This window comes from Poecile atricapillus, chromosome 4, assembly GCF_030490865.1.
Source record: "Poecile atricapillus isolate bPoeAtr1 chromosome 4, bPoeAtr1.hap1, whole genome shotgun sequence".
In the NCBI taxonomy this organism is placed as follows: Eukaryota; Metazoa; Chordata; class Aves; order Passeriformes; family Paridae; genus Poecile; species Poecile atricapillus.
In genome coordinates, this window is record NC_081252.1 from 3,275,079 (window position 1) to 3,302,682 (window position 27,604).

At 52.6% G+C, this 27,604-nt stretch overlaps 2 protein-coding genes across 2 annotated transcripts in view; one reads left to right on the forward strand and one right to left on the reverse strand.

Moving 5' to 3' along the window:
* The window catches only part of SEPTIN11 (septin 11), a 46,531-nt gene extending 41,872 nt beyond the window's left edge, over positions 1-4,659 (forward strand). Inside the window, exon 10 of the mRNA XM_058838890.1 lies at positions 1-4,659. Coding sequence (XP_058694873.1) covers positions 1-16 — 16 coding nt within the window. The 3' untranslated portion in view covers positions 17-4,659.
* Positions 4,388-27,122, reverse strand: CCNI (cyclin I). Its single transcript, XM_058838892.1, has 7 exons — positions 26,940-27,122; positions 15,484-15,640; positions 10,129-10,263; positions 7,740-7,814; positions 7,434-7,574; positions 6,458-6,688; positions 4,388-5,991 (listed from the first exon to the last, which is right to left on the reverse strand). The coding sequence occupies exons 2-7, from the start codon at positions 15,595-15,597 to the stop codon at positions 5,530-5,532; spliced, it is 1,158 nt and encodes a 385-aa protein (XP_058694875.1). The 5' UTR covers positions 15,598-15,640; positions 26,940-27,122; the 3' UTR covers positions 4,388-5,529.
* Between the last annotated feature and the right edge of the window lie 482 nt (positions 27,123-27,604).

Genomic DNA, 27,604 nt, shown 5'->3' on the forward strand with positions numbered 1-27,604 from the left:
CTTCTTCTTTATGTAAGCGTCACTTGCCAAAGCCCCCACACCCCCTCTCCCAGTGGACCGTAGGGCACTGGAAGAGCCGCGGATCCGGGCACCCCTGCCAGCAGAAGAACCATCTCATTCCTCCATCACGTGTGCCCTCCTCTCCTTCCCCCTTTGTTCCCACCCGTGCGTCTGAGGGTGTGCTGTGCTGTGTGTCTGTGCGGGATCCGACAGCGTCCAGGCTTCCAGCACTGCCAGAGGGAACGGCGGCCTCACTGTGACTCATTGCTCTGGGTTAGTTGGACTTCTCTGCCTCCCTCCCCCTTTTCTTTTGCCGTAACACGCACACACTGAGCGACAGACTGGGGGTGAGGATTTCATTTCTGCCTCGAGCCTGCCTCCTTTGGACACCACAGCTTCACCTCAAGGGCGTCCTGTGCTCCTCTGGCACGGCTGGAAATGTCTCCGTAGACCTGGTGATGTTCTCAGTGTGTCTCTGTGCTAAGGTGGATGACACATCCAGTCAAGGCCTTATTTTCTGGCTGTGCCTCACTGCAGGCAGAGCAGGATTCTGGTTTTGTACAGCTGAGCTGCACCGGCTCGTACTTAGATCGAGGGCTTTATTTTGTTTTCGTGAAGCCTAACTAGTGATTATTTTTGTAACAGTCCTGAATGTGGGCAAGTTGTTCAAATTTCTACCTTGTTTACTTTGGAAGTGAACTCAATCCAAAAGCTTGAGAAGTGCCAAAGAATGGCTTGAAGGTAAAAACAAAACCTGTAAATGGTTTTGTAAATGGGTGTAGTGACCTCCAGCTGGTTTGGGATGGATGGAAGGAGGCAGCCTGAGCCTCTTGGGATGTTGTTTTGTGTAGAGTGATGCACTTTTATTTTTTAACCGAATACTAGTGATTTATTCTTTGCATCTGTGAACCTTAACCAAGGAATCCCCTTCCTTTAACCTGCCGAGGTAAAGCTACCCTGAGCTGGTCTGGGTTTGGCCTCTGGCAATTGGTGTGTGACGTGCCAGCTGCTGAGGGGCTTTGCTGAAATCTGCTGGGTTTTTTTTCCAGAAGCACAATATCTTGCAGCACTTTTCAGTGGGAGACACAAGGAAAACTGCTTTTCCTGGAAACCTTTGCAACCAAAGAGGTGACTTTATAGATACACTCAGAAAAGTTACTGAGCTTGGGCTGTACCCTTTTGCCTGGGATGTAGCTGGACTTGCTGGCTGCTGCCCAGCCTGAAGGGCTGTGGATGTTTTTAAGAAAAAAATCGTAACCATGCAGCCTGAAAACAGGGATTAGCCATGCAGCCAAGGGCTGCTGGGGCTCAGGGTGTGCTGGTGCTCGAGCCCCTCCTGTGCCTCATGCAGGCCAGCGGGATTGCCAGCCTGGCCCAGGGCTGGCTGCACACAAAGGTGGGCACTGCTGACTGACAACGTGCCTTGCCCATTAAATGCCCAGCTTAGTGTGTCTTTCCTTCCAGTGCCGGTTTCCAGTGTCAGTGACGGCTGCTGGGGGCCCAGGGGCCTTGGCTGTGGGCTGTGCAGCTTGCCCAGGTCAGCCACCCCAGCTGCTGGATGGATCCTGCAGGCTCCTGTGAGACCCTGTTCCAGGCAGGGAATCCTCTCTTTATGTTCCCCTCAGCCCTCACACCGTGTTGGTGTTGCTACTTCTGACCTCCAAACAGAATTATTTTCCAAGCTCGATACAGGGAAGCAGACGGGCACGACCCAAACACCGATACTGATGTGGACTGCCTTTATTTTGCAGCTCTGTAGAGTTTTGCTGTGCTGGTGCCTTGAGTCCTGCTCGCAGCTCTGGACCTCGTGTCTGCAGAAGGACACAGCGGAGTTAGAGAAGGGCACTGATGGTCAGTGGGCTGGAGCAGCAGCGTGCCGGGTGAGGGGCTCGGTTTGGAGAGGGAAAGGCAGAGGTGAGCGAGGATCCAGCCCTGCTGCGAGCAGGAGGTGGCAGCACACGACCTCTAGAGGTCCCCTGCAGCCCAGCTTTATTTGTGGCTCTCGGGAAGCTCGATGGCGGTGAGTGCCGAATGCCGGGCATGAATTCTCCAATTAATCCAATGGGCACTTAGCTGGAAGGAAATGGGCTGGAGACATGGAGTGGCTTTCTTACAGAGCAGGTACTGACCTCCCGGGGTTTGTTGCCCCAGGTTGTTGTCCCCAGGTGGACGGTGGCAGCAGGTTTTGGGCTTGGCTTGGGGTTTTTTAAAAGGTAAATTCAAGGAGGACAGGTCCATAAGGAAAACACTCACAATCTGTTGGTGGTGGATAGGGGAGGAGCGGGAGGCTGGGATGGCCGTGGAATGAGGGGCGGAGCTGCCAGAGGCTGGTGGGGGCTTTCCCACAGCCCAGGGCTGGGAGAAGGGATGGCGACGTGACCTTCAGCTGCTTCCTGCATGGCTGCAGCTCTTGGGGAAGAGGTGTCAGCGTGGGGAGGGGATGGTATTTGTCACCGAGTGTCCCCCAGCAGAGCTGGGAAAGCCACTTCATCCACTCCCAGTTGAAAAGTCGTGCTTTGGGGTTAACCCTTGTGTGGCTGCTGCAGAGGAGCCACGCTCTCGTGTCTGGAGAGCAAATCCTTCGGGGGCTCAGGGAAGCCGGGTGCTGCGGGGAGCAGCACAGCGTGTGAGGCTGAGCTGGGATTGCAGCTGAAGGCTTGAAGGAAACAAGCAGCAGTGCTCCACCGGGATGTGGCTGCTGTGCCCTGGGGAGCTCCCTGGGCTTGGGGCACTGAGCAAACGCTTGGGTTTGCCAGTGCAGCCGTGTCATCCCAGTGCTCCTGAGGGAGATGCTGACCTGTGCTGCTCTGGGCCCCGCTGGAGCACAGACCCTGGGCTGGCATCTTGGGCAGATCCCTGACGTGAAGCACCGGGGTGCTGCCAAGTTGGTAAGAAGGTCACAGGAACGTGAGGAGTCAAGGGCATCAGGGAATGTTTTCCTGTGGGAAACAAGAAGCCCTGGCAGTGCTCCAGTACGGGCCCGTGTTCCAACAGTGGGAACAGCACAGAAGTCAGGCTGCTGCTGAAGGTGATGGGGGCCCTGCCGGGTGGGGCTGGAGCGGGCAGCTGCTGCGCTTGCTCCAGGGAAGAGCAAAAACAACGGGATGCTGTCGGATGCTGCGGCCAGAGAGGTGCCCACAGGAGTCCAGGGCCTGTGCCAGGACAGCAGGACACTCACCTGGACCAGGTTGTGCCTGAGCCTTGTTGTGTTGGATTTGCCTGGCACAAGGGAATTGGGGTGGGTTTGTGCACAGCACCAAGGAAGAAAAACGTGTCTGTTGGACGTGGCTGTGTTTGGGACTGGGGAGCAGGAAAGCTGCCTTGGCAGCCAGGGAGACTCAGTCCTGCCTCTACAGGTGTTTGCTTCCCAGGGCTCGCTAAGCCGGCACTGTGGCTCTGCTGGCTCTGGGCAGCACAAGGAGGCCAGGAAGAGTTCTGGGCAGTCTGGGGAGAGCCACGGTGATGCTGTTAATGGGGTGCATTTTGGAAGACAGAGCTCTCCCCCAAGGCTGCCATGAGCTGGGGCTGTGCCCAGTGAGGAAACAGTGACAAGGACACAGTTACCTTCCCAGAGCAATGCTGAGCCGTGGTTGCAGCACCCCTGGGACAGCAAACTGCCCCAGTGGCACCCACATCTCTGCTGAGGCCCAGCTCCTCTGCTTGCTGCCCCTGCCAGCTGGCACAGGCTCCCTGTTCCCATCCTGCCAGCTCCTCTCCTTGTGTGCAGCTGTGAGTGCCCCATGTGCAAGGGAAGCAGGAATCTGCCCCTAAACCTGAGGGGGAAAGGAGCGTGGGGAAGAGACAAGCCAGTGTAACTGAACTGGAAAAGGTTCCATGGGCTGGAAGCAGTGAGCCCCAGAGCTGGGGATATTCTGCAGCGCCAAGGTGCTTTGCTTGGGGCTGTGCTAGTGACACCTTGAGCCTGCTCAGCAGCCTGGCTTTGGAAAACTGAGCCGTGGGAGGAGAAGGTCAGGGACTGCAAATACCGTAGGGACAGCAGGAAGGGCTGCAAGGGAAGGAAGACACACACCCTTCTGAGAAACGTGGTCTTGAGGGGGATTTTTTGGTCCGTGGCAGGAAGAAGCTGAAACCCAAGCGGAGGCTGTCGTGGTGGACTGCTGCAGGAAGGTGGCACCTTGGAAGGCAGGGAGCAGGAGAGACTCCAGGCCAGGGGACATGGAGCAGTGTCCCAGCCAGGCTCTCAGCCTGGGAGGGTACCAGAGCCAGGGCTAAAGCTGGAACTGCTGGAGAGGCAATGAGTTCATGCTGGGTGACTCCCCTGGCTGCCCAGCCCCTTTCCAGGGGTCTGGCACACAGCAGCTCCCTGGCAGCCTCCAGGTAAAGCCAAGCCAGGCCTCGGGTGAAAAGCACAACACCAGACAGGGAATCCAGGACAACTTTCTTTATTGCTACCAGAAGGCTTTCATCAGTACAATGGCTCTGGATACGATACCTTCCTCAGGGCTGTGGAGAGAGCTTAGAGTCGGGACAGGGTGTTCTGAGAACAGGGTGTCACACGGAGGAGACGCGTTAAAGGGCTGGCTCTTGGTTAGAAGTTACATGAACACAAAACTCGGGGGTCGGGGTGTTTTGTTTTGGTTCTGTGGCTGGTGATGACACACGTTCCAAACCTCAGGCGTGCTCAGCCACCCCGGCACCTCACCCAGCGGCGCTGGGAAACGTGCAGGGAGAACCGGGCTCTGCGCGATTCAAGGGTTACATTTGGTGGAGAGAACCAAGCCTTGGTGAGAATCCACACTGAGTGCAACACGGCAAGAAAAAAATGGTTTCAGTTCTACTGATACAAAACCCACTAACCGCTTTCTGTGTTGGGAAAGGCAAACTGGTGTAACTGGGAGAAGTCTCTGTGCGAGGCACAGAGCACCTTGACACTCCTGTGGGAATTACTGACGTGTGGAGCAGCTTGCAAGCGTTGGTTTGGGCTTCTTTCCTGCCTAATCGTTTGTTGAAATCCAGTTTTTCAATATTATCACATTTAAACACCCAACTATTAACAAAAGGTTTTCTGTTTAGAAGGGCAAAAGAAAGCTGTGGTGGAGGTGGGGCAGGACAGAACGTCATGCACGAGACTGGCTGAGAACTAAAAGAGGAGCAGGCAGAAAGGGAGCGAGGAGCGGGTGGGAATGGGATCAGCATTAGTTGGCTGGGAAACCTGGAACAGCTCCGCAGGGCTGCTGTGAGCTCTCGGATGTGGAGAATGGGCTACAACACACAGGAGCAGAAAAACAGTGGAACCGACAACACTAGAAAGGAACAGGTTTTTGCTACTTTTTTTGTTTGGTTTTTGGGTCTTTTTTTAGATTTTTATACTTTTTTGTGTTTTTACGTGCTTAAATAGTGGAACTAGAATTAGCCGCACAAGAAATAAAATTGAAGAAAGGGTCGGGATTTTTTTTTTTTTTTTTTTTTTTCCCCTGGTTTTCTTTTGGCTCCCTTCAGTTCAGCCTGACAAGGTACGGCCCCTTCTCGCCCCGCTGAGGACACGGGCTGCCAGCTCCCGTGGTGGCACTACATGACAGACACCGGCTGCAGAGGCGGGCAAGGGGACACGCTGCCCTCCTGCCGCGAGACGTCGGCGCCGCAAACAGAGCCCATGTTCTCCAGGGCCACTGCCTCCGGAGCCAGCTCTTCGTTGTAGAGGCGCTTGATGCCATCGTAGAAGTCGTCCACTTCCATCTCTTCCACCTTGCGCTTGGCGGAGCCTGGCTTGCAGCCGCCGGCGGGGGCGGGCAGGCGCGGGTAGAGCGCGGCTGTAGCTGAGACGGGCGCTTCTGGCCGGCCGTTGTCCTTGGAGAAACCCGGCCCTGGGACAGAGGAGGGCTGGCGGTGGAACGCTCCTCTGTTACAGGTCACCAGGGTCTGCTGGAGGGGACTGTAGACATATACAGAGTTGGGCAGCAGAGAAGGCTGCAGAGTGGAAAGGTGATGTGCCACGAGCTCCCGGCAGTGGATCAGCTGCGAGCTGTCCATCTGGAGTGGGAAGACAAGCAAAGGTACCGCTGTTTTGGGATCGCTGTTCTGGCATCGCCAACAACGCGCTGCACGCCGGACCCCTCCCACGGTGACTTCCTAAGATACACCCCCTGCTCCTTCGTGTACATTGTGGGGGGAAAGAGGCAGATCTTTGAGACAGTCAAGGATTTCACTGCCTGTGTTTAGCGGCTGTGAAGGAATGGAAAAGGCACTGCCAAGAGGGATTTTTGCCTGCTGTGTTTTCTCCCTGGTGCAGCAAGGGCCTGTGTACATCAGGGCACACGGCTGCTCCCCATCACCCAGTGGAGGTGGCCAGGACTCCTATAGGGTCAGTGCTGTCTCCAGCCGCCCCCACAGAGCGGAGCAGCGGGCAGCCACAGGCAGCACGGAGCCGCAAAGCCCGGAACGCCGAGCGGGACGCGGCCCCGGTCCCTCCCCGCGCCGCGTGCGCCGCCCTCCTCACCTGTGCCTTCTGGAGCAGCTCGATGATGAGAGCCAGCCAGTCGGGGAGCAGCTTCTCCAGCTCCAGGCTGACGATGGCCAGCGCCAGCATGGAGCCCTTGAACTGCAGCAGCTGGAAACAGGCCATGCAGTGCAGCAGCTGCTTGGTGAGCGCCGCCACGTGCTGCGAGGGGCTCGGCGTGGGCAGCAGGGCCAAGAGCTGCGGCCTGCTGGACACCGCCACGGCGTGGAACTGCAGGACACAAGCACAGGGGGCAGCTGCCGGCGCCGGCCAGGCCACGGCGCACCTTGGGAGCAGCCTGGACACACAGGGATCCTCCAGCCTAACCCTGGGGGCAATTTCCACCCCGCGGGGAAAATCCCGACGCGCTGAACCCACCAAAGCTCGCCGGTGGGACCTGCTTGGGCACCAGGCTCTAGGGCTCTGCAAAAGGCATTCCCATCCACCCTTGTTCAGGGGTGCTAGCCCAACTCCTTGGGCAAGGAGTGAGGATAAAATTCCACAGAGAACCTGAGGACACCCCCCATGATCTCCTCTCACGCGTGGATCTGGCTCTTGGCCGTGCAGGTCTGCAGCAGGTAGGGATCCACGCTCCCAGCCCACCCTCGGGGCTTTCCCCATGGCTGCACTCCTGGTTTCCCTGCTGCCTGGTGCTGCTTTGAGGAAGACCAGTGGCAGTGAAGAGTTAGGGGCACAATTTTCAGGAGCTGTGAATCTGTGGCTGAACACGCCCCAGACCAGGCCCAAGGCTCAGATGGCAGGCCCATGTTTTGGATACTGCACTTCAAGAGTGACAGGTCTTCTCTGGAATTCTCTGGCAAGGCATTTTCTTTCAGAAACTACAGGTACAGAGGAATTACAAATATATTTCCAAGGTCTTTGCTCCCCTACAGGTAGAATTTTTGTCTAGGTGCTTCTTGACACATTATTTGCACTGACAAGACACCAGAAAGAACATCAGCAGCCCTTTACTTACAATATGAAGGAAATCCAGTGGTGTTGCCATGTGAAGATCCCAGTTCAGTTTATCCAGGATGATCTTCTCCATTCTGCGAATTTCAGCTGGAGAACAACCACAAAAGCTATCCCGAGCCAACACTTTCAGTACTGGAATCCTCTGCAAAAGCCAAGGCAGAGAAAGAAAGGAGAGAACCAATCAGTAGAGCAATCACACCAAAGGCTTCACCCCTCTCCTGGCAAGTGGCAGCGACCACGAGCAAGCAGAGGTAGGGCTGGGAGGGCAGACAGTCACACAGTGCCACGGCAGGAAGAACAGAGTTACCTCATCTTCCTCAATGGTCTTTGCAGCGAGGAAGAAGCAGCTGATTGCAATACAGTTCAGGTACTTCGGACGGGCCTGTGGGACGGGAGGGCAGAGAGGGCTGTGTCAGTGGGATGCAGCCGTGATGCCCTGATCCTCCTGCTGGGGCATCCCAAACCGCAGGGTCTCCTTCTGGGTGTGCAGGTCTGACTACGCCCTGGCAGCGGGGCAAGCTGTGCCAAGCACAAATCCCTGCTCCATGACGTCAGGCAGGGCAGGGAACTGCCAGCCCCGTGATCGGAGTGGGCAGCACTGAACTGGGAAGAGCTCGGGTTCAGGCACTGCAGCAGAACTGGCAAAGAGAAAATCCTGAGGGGAGCTCGTCCCCTCACAGAAAAGCTGCTCCACCTGCTGCAGCAGAGCTCTGCTCTGAGTGCTGCTGCGGCTGACACATGGAATGGGAAGGGGAATGGGAATTGGAAAACACTGTCTTTGCCTGGGGAAGTGTAACTCAGAAATTAAAAAACCCTTGTGAAATTACCACTTGTAATTTCACACTACAGTTCCCAGAACTGTGGCCCAGGGATTAGTTAGGGAGAGCTGCTCCCTCACAAGGAGATGATTTTTAGGCAAGGTTGTAGCAATTTGGAGGGGAAAGGGTTTTTGTGAGCTTTGTACATGTGAACACCTTGATAAGGGGCTTTGCTCCCACTGGCAGTGTAACAGCCACTGGCCATGGCTACCTCCTCCAGAGTGGAAAGGCAGAGGCTGTTGCTAAACCCTGGCACAGCTGCAGAGCCGTGAGCAGCTCCTGGCAGCTGGGCTCTCCTGCCTGTGGTCAGAGATGCTGAAGGCGAAGGGAAGTGAAAATCCTGCGCTCACCAGCTGCACTTGTGCATTCAGGTGACCAAGGGAGTGAATTCCCTTAGGGCAGGACTGGGACTGGGCCCTGCCGAGGGTGCTGTGCAGTGAGATACAGCAACTCTCCTGGCTCTGGGCAACAGTCCCAGCAATCCCCAAGTCTGTTCCTGGGGAAGGGACTGGAGGTGTTCGTAGTAAAATACAACAGAGAAGCCCCGAATTAACAGGAGTAGGGAGGAATGAACTCTGTGGGAGAGGAAAACTGGGGAGGGAGCACACAACGGCCCAGTGCTCATGCAGGCAAAGCCCCTTTGCCCTTCCTGCTCGCTGCTCGAAGCACACAGTGGGCTCTGGACTCGTAGTCCCACATTTTCAGTACAGACTCCCTGGCTGCTCCAGCTTGCTGAAATAAAACCTGCACTTGAGGACACTGGCTCCTGAGGGATCTTAATCTTTGCTGCAATCTCAGCATTCCAGTAAATCGGCTACTTGGGATTCTTAAAAAGAGTAACTTCCATGGCTTGCATGAAAACATGATCAATATTTATTAATATTTAAGGGGTGAGTTAATGAATGATGTCAGTGGTGTTCTAACCAAGTCTCCCACACGGGAAAGCAAGGGCACAGGCTGGGAATGCATCCTCCAGCTGCTGTCTCCTAGGGGATATCGCTCACCCAACACGGTGCTGCTGTGGGGTGACACACGTGCACAGGAGACCACGGATTGCTGAGCATGGAATGGAACTGAGCAAATGTGGTCAGAGATCAACTTCCACAGCCTGACTTCACAGCTCCAGGCCAGGGATTCCACGCTGGAGCAAAGTGTGTTTGGTCACTTGGCAGGTACAAAGCATGGCCCAGCTAAGGGGGCCAGAGGGGCAGCAGGTCCCAGCTGCAGCAAGCCCAAAAGGTTTTCTCCCTGTTTTTAAGCAGTTTCTGTGGAGGAACAGCCTGGAACCCAAAGGGGCTCATACATTCCAGTTGGGTTGAGCATAGCAGGAGGGCACAGCGGTCACATGGACAGCCTGCACCTGTGTTTGCTTCCCTTTTTCCTTCCCACCTCTCGCACCCGTCCAAGATGGAGTCCATCAGGCTGTAGAGCAGCTTGGTAGGGAACTACTCTCCCAGAAGCTGTTGTCCGTGTGTCAACCCTCTCTGCCCATTTTGTTTCCCCACTGCCCTGCACCAGCCCCCCTGCCAGGCTCAAAACTCTGATCAGTTCTTTTTTGGGCTGGTTTCCCGCCAGCAGGTGCCCCAGCATTTCGGAGTGGTACAAATGGGAGGAAAGCAGCCACGGAGGTGAGCAGGGCCCGTGCCTGGTGCTGCTGTCCGAGGGCTGGCCTGGGGCTCACAGGCACTGCCTCAGACACCGCCCTCTGGCTGCCCAAACCCCCCAGCTCTGGCTGCAGAGCACAGCAGGTGCTGCCCACACACGTGTGAGCAGCGCAGGGGTGCGGGCCGGGGGAAGGAAGCGCTTCCTGAGGCCACAGCACCGACTGCGCGCCACGGGCAGCAATCTGTTCCCGTCGGGGGAGCTGCAAATATTTACCTTTACTGCTGCTAAAAACCTGTCCAAGAGGCTGATGGCCAGGGCGAGCGTTTCTGGGTAAAGGTGGAACTGGTACTTGAGCTTGGCCAGCCACTGGATGACCTCATCCCTCTGCCTTGGAGAAATGGCTACATCCTAGGGGAGAGAAAGACAGACTGTTCTTACACACGGGCTGGGAAAGTCCCAAAGGGGCTCAGTCGGCACAGAAACAAAACCTCCTTTGGAAATGGGAAGCTTGGAGCCAGCCCCAGTCACCATTTTGTCCCTGCAGTTACTTATCCCATCCCAAAAACATGCCCTGGAAAAGACAACTTTGCTTACAGCAATCCTAAACCTCACTCCAGTGTCACTGTACAGTGGGGAAAAGAGGATGGGTGACTTGTAGTTCGTCAAGCACTGGCAGGCTCAGCTCCAGAGTAGTTCCCAGAAATGTATTATTTATTTAGTTATTCTTTTTTATTGTTTTTTTAACCTCCTTAGAACCGTGTGGATACACAGAAATTCCCAGCTGGAACAAAACTCCCCTTGCCACTGGCAGAGTGGAGGCACTCAGTTGGGGTTTTGTGGGGAAAGGTTTATTTTTTTTCTTCAGCTTATGGGGATTTTTTTAGCTCAGTACCTGTCAAATAAAGAAAATTGCAAACAACTGACACAAGGCACTCTGTGGCTCAGTGACCCGGGAACAGGGAGGCAGCAGCCACAGCCTTGCCTGCAGTTTGGGTTTGCTGCTTGGTTTAAATGTTTGGCCATTGTCTCCCCCATCGATCTGTTTGGACAAGAGCTACATTTCAACCACACGTACAGCTCAGTCACTGACACAAAATCCTTCCCTGTGACCCAGTTCAGAAATATCTCCAGCTTTCCTAGAGCTCTTCACATCAACCAAGGAACTGTCTGGTCTTGCTCCAGTGGGGATTATTGGGGACAATCAGCAGGGATGTGCCCACAAGCATGAAAAGCTGGGCTGTAACTGCCGCTGGTAACGCCATGAGGGCAAAGCAGCAGGAATTCAGAATAAAACCACCCCAGTACTGATACAAAATAAATACTTCAAGCTACACCTACCACTGAAACACCTGGGTGTCACCAGCACTGTCTGCTGCTCCAGATGGGCCTCTGCTCTCAGCTCCTGCTCAGCTACAGCCTGGCTCTTGAATAAGAAGTGCCTGCTGTTTTCTCCAAGAAACACAGGTTCTGGTGAAATGTGAGACCCCCTGGGGCAGGAGGGCCCAGGAGCACAATGAACACACTGCACACTGGGAGATGTTACTGAACACTCTGCTCAAGGTTCCCAAGAGGGGAAAGGGACCTGGGCTGTCCCCGGGGGGAAGAAAGGGGAATGCTCAAGGAGGGGCTGGAAATGTTCTGGGCAGGGGAGGGAGGGCTCTGTCCCAGCAGCATGGGGGGATTTCAACACCACCACCCTCCCCAGCCCTTCCATCCTTGGCAAATCCCATTCCTGCTCGATCCCACCACAACAGGCAGCAGCTTCCACAGCTCCCAGTGCTGTCTGTCACAGCTGGGCGCTGTTTCCCTGTGCCTGCCCAGGCAAAAGGTGAGGTCTTCTCCTAAAACCAGCATGGCTGGGAAGGGTAAGACTCTCTCTCTGTGTGCTGCCTCTCCTCCCCAGCCCTCCTGAGGCCTGGCCTTGGATCTCGCTGCCCTTCCTGGCATTGTTTCAGACTCGGGGTGAGCACTGCTGGCAGGGATGGAACTTGGGGAGCAGCAGCTGCTGCTGCTGGAGAAGTGTTTGACCCAAAGCCACAGCGCAGCTGGGGTGTGAGATCAAACCAACCCAGCCCCACAGGGCCTGTGGGAGGAAGGAACAACTGCAAAGCACCCTCAGCTCAGTGCATGTCCAGTGCAAGGAAGGCTCCAAAATTGAACTGGCTCCTTAAGAACTACCTGGGGAAATAAAGGAAAGGGAGGGAGTCTCCAGCTCTTTTTGGCACCCAACAAAAAAGGTGTCTACTCCAGACCCTATCTGTAAATAAAGGATTGGGAGGATGGGGGCAGAATCCCCTCACACAGACGGACAGACAGGTGAGTTTGAACTCCAGGAAAGGTTTGTTACAGCCTGTTTTAGGAGACAGGAGCAGGAGTGAGAGCTGGTCCCCCCACCCTCACAAACACTGCTGCTGCTGCTCCACACAGGGCAAGGAGCTTCCCACACAAATGCCAGGCTCCATCCCTCTCTCAGAGCTGTCTCTGTGACACCCTCAGAACACAAATAACAAAATGCAGCAGAGTAAAATTAATTAAGCAGCGAGGTCGCTGATCCTTAGTTAATTGAAACTAAAAGCAAAACTGAGACACTCTGGGGGCTGAAAGTAAGAAAGTCCCTTGGGGTGGAAAGCCAAGGTTCCTCCTTGGGGCAGAGATACTTCCTGTGTGTCAGCCCTGCTCGAGGCAGGAGAACCAGGGGCCAAGATGTGAGTGCTCCGAGGGCAAGCACAGAGCAAATCATCTCCAGGGATGCTGATCTCTCTCATACCTGGAGACTCGTGGAGTACTTAGGCTGAAATAAATATTATCTGTGAACAAAAACATGACTCTGTTTTCACTGCTGCCTCATTGAGAGGAAACACCTCAGCTGATGATCTTTCCCTTAATATCTCGTGTCAGGCGTTCTGCTCTTTCCCCATCTGTTGCTGCCTGGGCCCTGTGGGCTCCTGGGCAGTCAGCAGGTGTGAAGGTCAGCACCTTCATTAGGACTGGAAATAAACTGAGCTCTCCGGACTCCTCAAGAGCTACAGAGAACAAGTGGGGAAAGAGAGTGAGCCAGAACAGGAAAGAAAGGAGGCATGACACAAGTGACACTCACTTCCTATAAAAATAAATCCAAAAATCTTCACTGATGCCTCTCTCAACCAAAAAGTTATTCATTAACATGCAGAAATCAACCTTTCACCAGTCTTTACTGCTCCATTTCTCAAGCCTTAATCCCAAGAAAATGCCTGAATGTCACCTGCATCTCATATAACCTGTGGGGAAGGGGGGGAAAGAGGAACCAGAAGGGAAAAAAATCCAAATCCATTCAGAAACAGGAGGAGGTTCCAGACTCAGCCCACCATTTTTTCAGGCTGAAAAGCCTTTGTGAGATCTGGCTTTGGTATGCTCCACATAGCCAGGACACTGGCCTGCATTTAAAAGGAGGGAATAGGAATTTTTAGACAAGAAGTACAAACAAAACAGAAGAATCAGGTACATTAAATCACCAGGAATGAAGTCCCCAACAGATCCTGCACCCCATCCTAAAAATGGAAAGTCTTCCTGCTTCTGTAACTATGGGTTTCTTTCTTCCTGTCAAAGACCTCAACTGACACATATTTAGAAACAGTTTGTTCCGGTTTTAAACACCAGCACCAAAAATGTCTCCTAAAGAGTCAAAACAGAAAGTTTACTCCCCAAAAATACCTCCCTAGTGTTTCCAGTCAGACCATTGGATTTCTGCAGATACACTCAACGTTTTGTCACTGGCAAAGCAGGTGAGCTCATTAAACCTCTGTGCAGCCGCTCCACCCTCGGAGCAGGGAACGGAAAGTTCCACACGCTTCGGGGTGCCAGATCTGATCCACGGAAGGATGCAGATTTCCCGATTGCCACGGGAAATAAATGACAAGGGAGGTTTTAGGCTGCTGCAGCTGCTTCCAGAAGAAGGCAATGGATGTTGGGGAATCTGACCTTCTCCCAGATATTCGAAAAAATAGGATAATTCACACTACATGTCCGTGCCTGCGCCGTCGCCAAAGTGAATGCTGGGGGAACGTGGAACAGTTGGACAAGCTGGGTGTCATGAGCTGTAGGAAGAGAGGGAAATGTGTGGCTACAGACAGGAGCGTTCCCAGCTGCTCCGTGGCCTCCCAAGCCCGGGTTTCCCCCAGCCGGCAGCTGTGTTTACGCTCTCCTCTCCCTCTGACCTTCCTACATCTCACACTCACACACGCAGCTTCCACTCCCGGTTAGCAGTCCCTTACTGCTAGGAAACATTCAGTAGCACAGCTCTGGTAACATCAGTGATTGAGCTGACACGTAGGAAAAGAGAAAGAAAAAGGTTACACCGAGACAAGAGTTTTGGGGGTGGAAATTCCAGGAGCGAGGACAAGCACCGAGGAGGAGGGACTGCTGGCAAGTCTGCCTGAGGCAGGTGCTGGTTTCTGAGCCACCAGAACCAACTTCACCACAGTAGAACGGCAAGTGCCTCATCCCTGTGAAATCTTCACCCATGAATCTGGTTTGGCTACCCCATCTTGTTATCCTGTAATCTTATCTCCCTACATTATAATCACCCCAGCAGCACAGCCAGCAGGGAATGACGGGCTGGTTTACCATAAGCCAGAGTCTTAAGCTGTACGTGCCTCAAGACAGCCACAGCTACAACGCACTCCACACCTCTGACAACCAGATCACTCCTTTGGAAACCGAAACGTGGATTAACAAAACTAATACTGAGGCCCTTAAAAATGTATTTGCTCCTGCCCAACAGCAGCAGCTTCTTGTTTGCCAGACAGAGAAAACAAAGACGTCAGGGATTAGCTCTGAGTGCAGCTGACTTACCTGTGTGAACGTTTCATGTGGTGCAACAACAGCAAGCCTGGATCTGGGCCCTCAGTTGTTTCAGCCCAGCCCAGCAACAAAGGGCCAGAAATTCCGTGACAACGTCCTCACCTTCCACGTTTTGTCTCAGACAGAACTTTGTGGAGTGCATGGGAGAGACAGAGCCTCCTCCCAAAGCAGCACAAACCCACTTTGGGCTGGGTGAGGCCATGAGGGGCCCGGTCCAACCTCCCTGCGGCACAAGATGGGGCTTAGACTATGGAGCCTCAGTGGGCTCTTCCACCCTGAGTTTTCCTCCAGCCCCGTGAGAACATTCCTCACTGGAACAGGCCAGTGCCTGGCTCTGCTTCCCTTGACACGAGCTTGCACCCTGCTCCATAAATAGACCTGCTGGAGTCAGTGGGGTTCTTCCTGGAGCAGGCATCAGATCAATGCTGCCATTAGTGAATTACTCCGAGAAAATGAAGCTGCTTTTAAGAACTGTTGCAGAGTTGGTGCCCAGCAGAAACAGGCACTAATAATCCACACTGTTTGTAAAATTGATTTAATCAGGACAATGTATGGATGTGCTCTCACAAGCCCGGCAGAGATCTAAGCCCGTGCGCTGTGCCGTGTGTTCTGCACCCCTGGGGCAGGCCTGTCCATCAAATAAAGAGGGAATTGCTTCCCTCTGAGGCCGATTCCCCGGGTGTCAGGAAAGGGAACTGCTTCTGAACACCTCCCGTTGCTTCCCCACCAGCCCCCCCAGGACAGTCTCCTTCCTCTGCTGGGATGGATGATGTGAAGGACAGACCTTACCTGATCAGGCTGAATTTTCGGCACATGTGCTTTCCACATTTGAGCTTCCCTAGAGATTGCCATCTCCAGAAGGAGAGACAACCTCTGGCTCTCCAGGGGTCCTGAAAACTTCATGGTAACCCTTGGATCCACCTGCCACCCAGCTGGATACAGCTACCTGCAAAAGCAAAGACAGCTTGGTGAAACACGGGGCTGTGCCTGTCCAGCAGAAGGCAGCACAGAGGGGACTGAAGCTGCAGGAAATGGAACTGTTCCCCCAGCCCTGCCATAGGCAGCAATAGCCTGTCACAAAACTTGTCCAGTACAAATGGGAAACAAAGCAGAGACAAGGATTTTATCTTTCACTTCTTTAAAGACAACAGATTTCCACCACCTGCTCTCAAATGGAGGAGATGATCTGATGGAAAAGGTTACTTAGGTAGTTCTGAGACTGCCTACCACGACTGTGGCTGCGGATTTTGGACGGATTTTGGGCAGTGTTAAATGACTTAAGGGAAACAGTGAAATGGTAAATGAAGGGTAAATCCATGGGAAAGTTATTGAAACTTCCAATTCCTTGCATGAGGTCCTGTGCAATCCCCTCAAGGTGGATTTTGGCCAAACACTAACCAGGCATTTTCATGTGAATACAACAAACAGTCCCGGCTGTATTTACAGGAAATGAGCAAGGTGCTGACTCTGAGGAAATAAACAGAATTCACAGGGAAAACAATCCCTTATTATAAATAACAACAAAAGCAGCTCGGAGTAAATGAAGATTCAAGGTGCTTTCCTGGAGCTAAAGGAAACCTTAAAGATCAAGACTGATAAGAGAACAAATGTTATTCTTTATTCACACAACCTGCACCAGGTATAAAACCACACTCCAGTCTCACTTAAGAGCTCAGAAGGTTTTAAGTGGCAAACAGACATCAGGGCCCTCTGTCCTGAACAGGAACCCTTTCTATATTAGATTTTTACATAACAAATCCTGCTCCATGAACAAGGGACAGCCTGTACTGGCTTGGCACATCCCTACACGAGGTGTCCAGAAGTCACTGAATAGACACAACACCTTGCAAGCAGGAGTCCTGAACAGGACTCTTGAAGCTCTGTGGTGTGCCTCCTCCTACCAGCCCCCAAATGGCCACGGTGGGCTGAGAAATCCCTATGAGAAGTTCCTCACTGAGGAATGAGAGGGAGACTCTCCCTGGGGAAGTGAAACTCCAGAACCTCCAACCACAGTTTCTTTACGTGCATTCACTTGATTTTGCATTTCTTTTGTAAACCTGGGGCTGATCCTGAGGACACTCACTGTAAACGGGGCTGAAGGGGAAACTGGGATGCAGAGTCACAGCCTTCCCTCGGGAGCTTCATTAACATCTCATGATCCTCCCATCAGAGCCACAGTTTTCCCTGTGGCCAGACTGCTTCCCAAGGGCTGGATCCCTCACCACCTCATGGCAAAGGGTGGAATGTGGCATGGGTAGGAGCAGACCCAGGGCAGAGGCCTGAGAGGCAGGAGACCGGGAGCAGCTCGCTCCACACTTGTCAGGAAAAAACCAGCAGCTATATTTAGCCCAACCATGTCTCTTGTCATGAAATATTGATGGTCCTTCCTTGGTTTTGCAGGGAAGAGAGAGTAATTAGCCAACCCCCAAATCATTGGAGACAACACAGGGAAAAATTTCAGGCTGTTTTCTTGTGTTGTGACATAAATATTCCCACCGTGTTTACAACACCAACGGGTTTTGCAGGCCTCTGGAACCAGCAAAGAGCTCTCAGTTGCCCTGATCCCCCCTGAGGATGTCCCTGCGCTGCCAGGCTGGTCAGTGGCCCCAGCAGAGAGCTCGGAGTGTCCCGGGACATACCCAGGGCCTTGCAAGGGGCATTTTTAGTGAGCTCTGCTGTCAACAGCTCTCCAGCTGCCAAGGGCAAAAGAGAGGGGAAAATAACCTTTCCTTTGTGAACTAGGGACGTAATTCAATTGAGGGCTGAGGCACAATAACCTTTATAAGGGAAAAAGAAGAGGAATGACGCGCTTGAAAGTTTCCCTTGGAGCGAGAGCGGCGCGCGGTTTTCCAGCCGAGAGAGCTCAGCCGGGAGAGAGGCCAAGCACCCTGGGGCTGAATCGGGTTTGCATCTCCATTTACATAGCTCTCCATCAGATAAATGAGTGCCATTGGAAAAAACCGCCAGCAGGACTGCGTGCAGCCTTCCCAAAACACAAGGGAGCAGAGGCAGAGCAGGCTCTGGGAGGATGAGGAACAGGAGGGCTGGCACGGCTTCCCAAAATGCAGCACAGGGCGGTCCATGGACGCTTCTCTCTGCCCAGCTCAGGACAGGAACACCTGAGCAGCCCAGAAAAGCAGCACTACAGAACCCTGGCGGTGTGGCAGCACCTCTCAGACACCAGCAGGGCCAGCAGGAGGCCTGAGCCTGACCCCACACCAAACACTTGCTCCAGCCAGAAGCTTCCTGAGTCTTTCTGCAACCGAGCCTGAGCCACCCACAGCTGGAGGAACTGCCCAAGCTGGGAAAGTCACCGCCAACTAACTCACCCCAGCTTTGCTCCCTGATTGAAAATTAAACTTTAGCTCCAGGGTGCTGGCTTTTTGGGTTCAGGGTTTTTTTTCCCCTGTGGTTACTTTGGGAGTTTTTCGACCACTGTTCAAACAGTTCCTAAAGTTCCCAATCTTTACTGGAAGGACAACTGGCTGCACTGAAACTTCTCAAAGAACAGCTGGGGAATTAAAATAGGAGAAGTGAGCCCAGTCAAGGCTTTGACGCCTCCTATGAGGAGCTGCAAGTTGGATCTTGCTTCGAAATTAGAGAGTCAAAACCTTGATGTGAGGTTTTCACTTGTGAGAGGCATCAAAAATCACCTCCTCATCCATGGTAAACACCCCAAGCTGGTCCATAAAATAAAGATCTATCATCTCATAAAGATCTCTCTTTGGTCCAAGTTTACAGCTACCTTGACTCAAAGAAATTCTTCTCAGTTTCCCTGGAGAGATTTTAGGCTGCCAAGTGCTGCAGGCTGCAGTTTCCAAAAGCAGTTGCTGCAGGAATTGGTGCAGATGACTCCCTGACCAAGTAACACTTCATGGTTTGGGGGGTGCATTCGTGTGGGGTGCAAAACAGAGGAGGTTTGGTTTTTTTTGGGCTTTGTAATCACTTGCAGTGACTATAAAAAGTACCTTCTGCACACAAAAGATGCTGCTCCAGGAATGTCTTATCTGCTAGCAGGACAAACTCCTAACACTGCTCCTGATTTTCCTGCCCCCAGCTGCAATTTAACTGTCCTCATACAACTGAATTACAAACAGCATCACTGAAATAATTCAGGGCAGTAACAAAAACCTTTGGTTTTGATTGTGGCTCGTTTCCTGTTTGCTATGGGGGGGTTGGTTTGTTTCTTTGTTTTCAACACAGCTCGTTTTGTAAACAATTAACAAGATTTCTAGGGCTAGAGACAGCGCAAACCCCACTACCTTTGTTTTGCACATCAACCCAGGTGGCAGTTCCGAACACGGGGCGTTATTCCAGTGGAGCTGAAGCACCACGCCAATTCCTGCAGACCTCCCATTTTCAGAGACCAGCAGCCAAATCTCCTTCAGCTTTAACAAGCAATAATAAAATCTCACAGATGACCTGCAAACAGATTTTTCTGGGCAGTGGGGGGAAGGCGAAGCAGAAGGAAGAGAGGAGGAGACTGAATTCCTCGGAGCTCCAGCCAGCCATCTGTGATTTCAAAGGATCCAAGCCTACTGCTAGCAGAAATGTCTAACTGCAAGTTGTGATTAGAAATTTCAAAGCTGTGGCCGGGGGCTGGGATGGATGTTAATTTTAGTACCTGGGGCTTTCTCTCAGCTTAACTCTTTCCTCATGGTCTGGGACTCTGTGCTGGGCAGAGGGAAATGCCAAAGCACAGCCTGGTGTGACAGCAATAAATGAGCAGTGTGGGTTCAAATCAACCGGTTTGGCTCGTACGAAATAAACGGCCAGCAGAAACAGCTCGGCAGTGTTGTGAGACAATAAAAGGGAAAATGTATGTTTGGGAACACAGTTTCAAATGTTAACACCTAAGTAAGGTGTCTGTTTGAAGCAACAAACTGACTTCTGGTGAAATACAAAGTCCAGTACGAATTCTGCCCATGAGCAGCGCCTCAGTGTCAGACCTAAGGGCCTGCAGGTGACCTCACACCTTTAACCAGCAGCACATTAGAGCCATGGCTCAGCCCAAATTCGGAAGGAGGCAATTTTCTGGAGGCTGGGAGAGGAAGAGGGCCCTTGCCACTTGTCTGTGTGACTCAGCCCGAGCTGCCTCCCACAGCCTGGTACAAAGGCAAGGCTCTGAGGTATTTTGGCAGCATCCTTCAGGCGGGCTCACGTACACGCTCGCCACTTCTTTTCCTCCAACCAGATTTTTCCTCGGAGTGCAAATAAAGCTGACCTCATTTTAGTGCCCGTTTTCCAAACAGATGAATTTTTCCAAACATTTTAAAGGAACCTGCCAGCTAAAACCACGGGTCGAAAAGGGAACGCGGAGCGGTGTTTTGATGGAGGGAGGGGAGGGGTTTTTACGTCTTGTTTTGAAACAGAAATCCCAGGGTCCATTTAGCAGCTAGGAAGGAGGAACCCTCTGGAAAAGGGCTGCTCCATAAACAGGACCAGTTCTAAGAGAACTCTGCTCCCCTTCATTCCCCCCCAGCCTTGTGACTGACATCAGGGGTTTGCTGTTTACAGCAAACTTAAAATTGTATTTTCCAAAGTAGGGACTGCTAAAAAACAAGGTAGAAGATGAGCTCCTGACTGAACTTTCAGACAATGTCACCATTCTTCCCTCCTGGCGAGACGGGCGCGCTTCCAGGACCATGCCTGCCCCACTCCCTGTTCTAGTGGCTCTGGTAGGAAGTGCCAGAGGAGGAGGGGGAGGAGGTGGTGGAGGTTTGCCTTTCCTTGTCGTCTGGCAACTGCCAAGATGAGTCCATTGAAGCAGCCTTTGCCCAGAAAGGTCTTTGGCCAGTAACGGATTAAATATTCCATGCCACAGCTTCCGAGTGGTGCAAACAGGCTGCTTTAATCACAGCTCCTTTCCCTGCTGGGGCAGCAACAGACCAAGGGAACTGTGGATAAAAGGGAAACTCGGGATTCAGCCCTAGGAGAGCAGCTCCAGCTGCATAATGTATGTGTTGATACAAAGAGGAGATGAAATAATGTATTTTCCTGAGTTCTGCTCTGAGATTTTGGTTTAGTTGAACTTAAAATGAATGGAAAATGTAAATTTCTCTCAACATTTAAACAAATTTCAGCAGGAATGGGTCCTGCTGCTGTTTGGCAGCAGATCCCAAGGCTCAGGAACAGGTCAGGAATGTAAGCCTTTACTGCATGCACTGGGGTGTCACGTCAAGGACAGTCATCCCTCGCCTGGGACAATCACAGTGGTCACACACCAAAAACACGGTGCCATCTTCTCGTTCACAACAGAAGCACCAGACAGAATAAGTCAAAAAAGAAACCAGTGCTTGCTGAAACGACCCACATTATTTTTATGCTTTTCCCAATGTAAATGACAACCAAATCCAAGACAGCAACGGCTGAGCCTTGTACAAACTCCTTGTACACCACTGGCAAGGGAATGAGCAGCTCCCACAGGCAAGTGACCAAGCACCCTCTGGGTTCTGCCTGGGGACTCTGGATCTTTTGGGGACAAGGTTCAGGACTACTGGGGAACACCTGTGAACCTCTGAGGAACTTGAGGGCACTGCTGTTGCTAAGCCACTAAAGCAGGGAACCCCAGCAACTTCCAAGGAGCATCACCAGCTGTCCCTCATTAGGGAGAGCCAAGCACCCACTAAGAAGCACCTGGGCAAAGTCTAAAAGGCAGCTGAGGCAGCAGGGCCTTGTGCCAGAGTTGATGTGGAATTGAGGTGCTGTGAGGGGGAGTTTTGCAGCCCTGCTGCAGTGCAAGCAGTCTCAGGCATGGTGGTGGTGCACCTCGGGGCCAGTTCCCCAGCAGGGAGTGCCCAGGGCCTTGGTCCTACTCAAGGTTTGGTAATCCTGGAGGAGCTGTGGTGGTGCTGAGTGAAGGAGTTTTAGGGCTGCACAACATCAGAGTTTTTTGGGAGATGGACAGGATTTTCTCTGGGACTTGTCAGCATGGAGAGCCTCAGCCCCATCTGCAACAGAGAACCAGGCAGTGCCCACCTCTACCATCAAGGTAAGTGAAGTATCTGCGGAGAAGGGGAAGGGTGGAAGGAGGGAATTGCTGGCACTAAAAGGAAACCCGCAGCCCCACCTCAAGGTTTATAACTAGAAAGGCTCAAGGATGTGGGGGTGAGAGGACAGGAAGGTATTAAAAAAGTAACAACAAATGATGCTTAAGTGGGCTCACTTTCAGCATTTGCATGTAAGCATGGTTCCATCTGTGAGGCTCCATTCTGGAAAACCCCCACACACTCTTTCTGGTAGGTGAGCACATTGGGGTGCTTCCCTGAGGTGTGTGTCTGCTTCTGATCAGTGTGGGGAGCTAACTTGGAGAGGTGTGTGCAGGTGGAAGAGCACAGTGCTGATCACAGGGCAGTGGTGGGATGGCTCCCATGGCCTGGGAGTGCTGCACTGGAGGGACACAGGCTCTACTGAAAGAGGAGGCACTGGTGCCTTGGTGCCCACGGGGATTCCCGATGACTGTGATGTGTGCAGGCAGGACAGTGTGGGGGAGCACCCAGGACAGGGGGGCTCTGCTGGACCCCACACTCTCCTACATGGAGGGGTTTGTTGGGAGGTGTGAGGGTCAGAGGCTGCCTTGGCTGCAGAAACCATGGGACAGTGGAGGCAGCTGGGGATGAGGTCAGACAGAAGCCAAAGCCCAGCTGGAACTGGCTCTGGCAAGCTCTGGGGAAGACTGAAGGGGCTTGAGTACTTGGGTGGCAAGAGGAAGGCTGCAAGAAGGGTCTGGATAAGCAGACAGTGAGGTGGAATGACAAGTGGCTGAATGACTGTGTCCAGAGCGTGGTAATCAGTGACATCTCTTTACTGTGAGGTTGACAGAGCTTTGGCTGGGTTGCTCAGAGAGGCTGTGGTGTTTCCATCCTTGGAGGCATTGAAAAGGTGTTCTGATGGCGCAGAGCAAGTGGTTTTAGGTGGCCAAGTTGACCTGCAGAGGTACATTCCAGTCTCAAGCACTTGTGGGATCTCAAGGGCTAAAGGCTCAAAGCAGCCCAGATCTAAGGGCCCAGAGCTGCTTGTCTGTTCTTTAGGCAGCAAAAAGGCTCCAGAATTAAAAAAAAGGGGCAAACCAAACCTGGCATTATGTAATGTCTCACTAGTAGTCTCCCCAAAGCAACACATGCAGAGCATGATTCACTTCTCCCACCACCAACTTAACTTGGTATAAATCAACAGTAACTTGAAGGAAGTCACTCCAAGGAAAAGCAAGCTCACAAAGTATGAGGGAAAGCAGTAATTTTATAAAACAGGGCCAGAGGCTTTCAAGCCCATAAAAACTAACTCTCTTGAGGCAAGGGCCGACAGGCATTCGGAATTTAAAGCATCATGCACCACCTTTTGAGTAATATAATCCCCTGAAACCAAATAAATACAATGCCTCTGTGGGCAAAAACACAGAGACAGGATTCAGCAGTAGCTCTTTGTGTCTTTTGGCAGCAGTCAGTCATTAACATCAATGAACAGTGATAAAACCAAACAAGTTTATACCCAGTTCAACACCCACATCCAAAAAGTGCCTGACTACGATGGTTTGATGCCTCTTGACAACAATGAAAGAGAATTTTGGGAAAAGCCTGAAAGCCCAAGTGCTCACTATGGCTGATATTTTGCTTTATAGATTCTGACTGGCTTCAGGATAAATTAGTGATTACAGCTAATATCAGGATACAGCATGAGGCAGTAAAAAGAGATAATTATGAGGAAATGAAGAATTATCTGCTGTTGAAACAATAGATCAATTATGAGGTACAGCACAGTAGCTGCAGAGCAGCATTCTTGTGCTCTGAGGGTACTGCCTCCTCTTTCTCATCAACCAAAGAGAACCCACAGTTATACAGTTTAATTATCCTCCAGGAGCTCGAGCTTGCTGACTAATTAGCCTCTTGTTGAGACAATACAGAAAAGGATATAATTCCAATTGTCCGCAAAAATAGCATGGCACAGGCTCTTCCCTGCGTGTTCATCTCTCCTGTCCTGCGAGAGCCTTGATCTACTCACAGCTCTGGACAACCTAAAACCAGTCCTGAGCCTAAAACAAAATCAACCCAGACATGGGAGCTCTGGGAGAGGGGGTACAGAGGAAGGGGAAGGAAGCAGAGTGTCTGAGGCAGTCTGGAACAGCAGCTGGAGTGCTCCTGCCGCTGCTCCCACAGCCGAGCTGTGCGAATCCCGCTTTGCTCCTGTCGCTGAGTGCATGCACACACTGGCAGGGCTCTCACAAAGGGAGACTAAGCTGAGCTTGATGGTTGAGCTGCGTGGCTGCAGTCAGGTGCCAACACCAAGATTTACAGTCAAAATTATTAAAAAGCATAAAGGCTGATCTTTTTAGGGGTTCTTGTCTAACAGACCACTGTAGTCAAGTCACCCCAGCCAAGAAACAGGGTCTCACTGTGTGAGGTGAAAAACCACCCAGAAGGTCCAAAAGCCTTTGGCAGATGGGTTCATCCAGCAGCTCCCATCAGCCTGGTGAAGGTATTTGGTGTCTGGGCTGCTGAGCAGTATGGAATATCTGCAGTAACATGTTATTTACGAGTGAGCTTTCAGAGGAGTTTGCACAGCAAGTGCAAATAGCCACTGTGGTTAATAAACGAGTGTTGATAGTACTTGCAGTCAGCAAACACACAGGAAGGGAAAATGTCAGACCACATCTGCTTTGTACAGAGCCTGGAGACACCTGAGATTTCCTTCCGTTTCAATGACTTCACTGTGTTTCTTTGGCTTTTGAAAATAGCTATTATTGTGCTGTGTTCTCAAAGAAACTATTCTCAGTGTAGCAGAATCCCTCTTAAAACCCCCCCTCCTCGATGGCCAGCCTGGCTTTCCCGCTGTTTCACTCGGGTGTGCTGGAAAAGGTCTTTGGTCAGGACCTCCACAAAGTCATGGGAGCCAAGGAAAAAAGGCAAATACAGGCAGGTTCCTGGGCATGTTAGCTCTGGGTACACATTCTATATATTGCAGGGGAGGAATTGAGATCCCATGGCCGTGTGGGATCCATCTGGAGATGCAGGTCTTGGCTCACAGTCTGGTCCATGCTCAGGCAATCGAGTCCTAAGGATTATCATGTGGCACTCAGAATATGATGTCTAGTTTTCCTGAGGCCACTGCTCCTGCCTGACCTTTTTAAAATCCCTTGGTGTGGCATAAACTGCAGATGTTTTTATCTATCCCTTTCATCACCCAGTTCAAATGGATCATTTACACTGGCATGATGCTGAACTTTATTTCCTAAATACAAAAACTGCCTGGTAAAAACACAATGATTAGACCTGTGAATATAAATGTTTCCCAAAAGCCAGTTCAGCATGAGGTCAAGAGTTATTACTGCTTTAACCATTGGATGGCTGGAGGTGTGCAAGGGAAAGCACCTTCCACCACAGGGACGCTGCTGGAGGTCTCATTCCAGTCTGTGCATGAGGGATGCAAAGAGGCAGGTGAGCACAAAGGGTGAGAATGGAAAAGGAAAGAGGCTGCAATTACAGGGGCGCTGCTCAATGCTTTACAAAGCTGTGAACACTCAGTCCACCGAAAAGCTGCTCCCAGGGCAGTGACACGAGCAAAGACGGCAGCACTGAACGGTGTCACGCTTGAACTGACCCCTGATTAAACTGATAAATGTGGGTACATGTTAGTGGAGCCACCTGGAAACAGGAAAACCAGAGGCAGTATCAGGATTTTTAAACTGTGTCCCAGACCAAATACAGTGCAGGAGGACTTGGGACTAGAGAACAGACACAGTCAAAGCAGCAGCTGAGTTCTGCCACACCAAACTGTGTGTAAGTTCTACACAGGGGTGAAGGATAATTAAAACTCTGTGCGTGTGTACATCTATATACACACACCCCCCCATGTGAAAGTTCAGTTCCTGCTGGGGAGAAGCCAAAAAATGAGCTTCCCACATCCCACGCCAAGGTCTGTATAGGCACTGATGAGAACAAGCCCTCCCCCTGCCCTACGAGCCAGGCAAGCTACTTGAAAACCAAATCTGAATCATTTGCAGGGATCCGAAATCCAACCCTCAAGACAAGGAAAAGATGCCGTGATTTGCTTGTTGAGAGACACCCTCACCTTGCCTGACCCAGGCTCCAGGTGCACCTGCAGTGGGGCAGAGGTGGGGGGCACAGCTGCCACCCCTGCAGCTGAGATGCTCTCCTTTCCAAAGAGTGCTGTGCACCACTTGCATCTTGCTCCATTTAAACATTTCGGTAAAAAAAACTCTCACCCTTCTGTCTTTAAAAGGGGCTGTGCCGTGTACTCGCTGTTGCAGCACACCACTGAAGGAAATGTCTGGGAGCAGACAAAGGCTGATGCTGAAATAATTTTTAAGTTCAGGCTTGAATCAGCCTGCTGTCCAACTCCCTTACTTTTAAGAGTGGTAAAACGAGGGTTTGTTCCTTTTTCCCTCCTTCACAGGGTAAAAATGGGAGAGGAGGTTTTTCTGTGTTCAGTGGACAAGTTTTCAGGAGGACTTTTTTGTCACTGTGCTTTCTACCACAGGCACAAAACCCCATGGCAATCTCGCTCCCTTCAGTTCACCCCTCGGGAGATGGATTTAGAGAACACAATGCTGCTCTTCCTTCAAGGAAACTTCTTCCATCGAAGTCGGGAGAGCTAAGAGGAAAGCAGGCAGAGAGTGCAGCCCATCTCTGCAAATGAAGTACACAAACACAAGAGAGTAAAACCCAAAACGAGAAGGCCTACAGGGAAGCTGGAGAAGACTCTTCTTCAGGTACTGTAGTGATAGGACAAGGAATAATGGGTATGATTGAAAAAGGGGAAATCTAGGTTCGGTATTTGGAAGAAATTCTTTACTATGAGGGTAGTGAGACACTAGAACAGGTTGCCCAAGGGAGGCTGTGGATGCCCCAACCCCGAAAGCGTTCCAAACGAGGTTGGAGAGGCTGGGGTGTCCTGCCCGTGCACACGGGTTGCAACTACGTGATTTTTAAGGTGCGCTCCAGCCCCTTTAACATGCTCTGACTGTAAATCCCACGCTGTGACCGGAGTCACACCTGGGGCAGAGATGCGCCGCTGAGCCCCTCCATGGGGCGGGGGGTCACGGCCGAGGGAAGTCATAGGGACCCGACAAAGGGCACACAAAGCACCGCTGGCAGGATGCTTGGCGCGCCTTTACTTTGCCCGTGTACGATTACAGCGTTTATAATTACAGCGCTGCACAGCGATGCCGTGAGCGCTCCCCCCCACCCATCCCACAGCCCCGATCCCCCCCGTCCCCTCCCGGCTCTCACCTCCCCTGCGCGGCGGCGGGGTGCCCGGCGGGGCCCGGCCATCAGCACCCCATGGCGGGGCGGCGGCGCCGGGGCTCCTCCGCGGCGCTTCAGCACCGTGCGGGGCCCATGCCCGGGGCGGCGGCGGTGGCCGGCGGGCTCCTCATGTCGCCATGACGGGGGAAGGAAAGGTGAGGGAGGGGGGGGAAATCTGTGGGGGGCGGGGGGGAGTTAGGCGGGCCGCCGCCGCCGCGCGGGAGGGAGGGAGGGGGGGTTAAATTAAAATAAAATAAAAAATAAAATAAAAACGAAAAGGGAGGGGAGGGGAGCGAGAGGCAGCCCGCAGCCAGCCGCTTCCCGGGGGGTTCGGGGAGGGGAAGGGGGGGGGGAAGAAAGAAGCGCCGGCGAGGCGGCGCGAGCGCCCCTCAGCGCGGAACCGCCTCGCCTCAGCGCCGCCGGCCGGGGACAAAGCCCCGCGTCAGCCGTGCGGAAGGCCGGCGGCGGCTGGAGGCGGCTCTCCCTTCCCCGTTCTCCCCTCCCGGTTCTCCCCCCGGGCCGGTGGCTGTGAGGGGGAGCGGCAGGGCGGAGGGGGTGGGGGGAGAACGGGGACTCTTTTCTCTGGCGGAAGCATCGCGCGGAAGTGTCGAGTCACGCAGCTGAATCTGCGGCGCGTGCGCGGCTCCGTG

Coding starts and splice junctions, on each gene's coding strand:
- CCNI (XM_058838892.1), bottom strand. CDS start 15,597: ATGAAGTTTTCAGGACCCCTGGAGAGCCAGAGGTTGTCTCTCCTTCTG. Junction 10,264..15,483: donor CGAAAATTCAGCCTGATCAG/GTAAGGTCTGTC, acceptor TCTCTCCCCTAG/GATGTAGCCATTTCTCCAAG. Junction 7,575..7,739: donor AGACCATTGAGGAAGATGAG/GTAACTCTGTTC, acceptor TGGCTTTTGCAG/AGGATTCCAGTACTGAAAGT.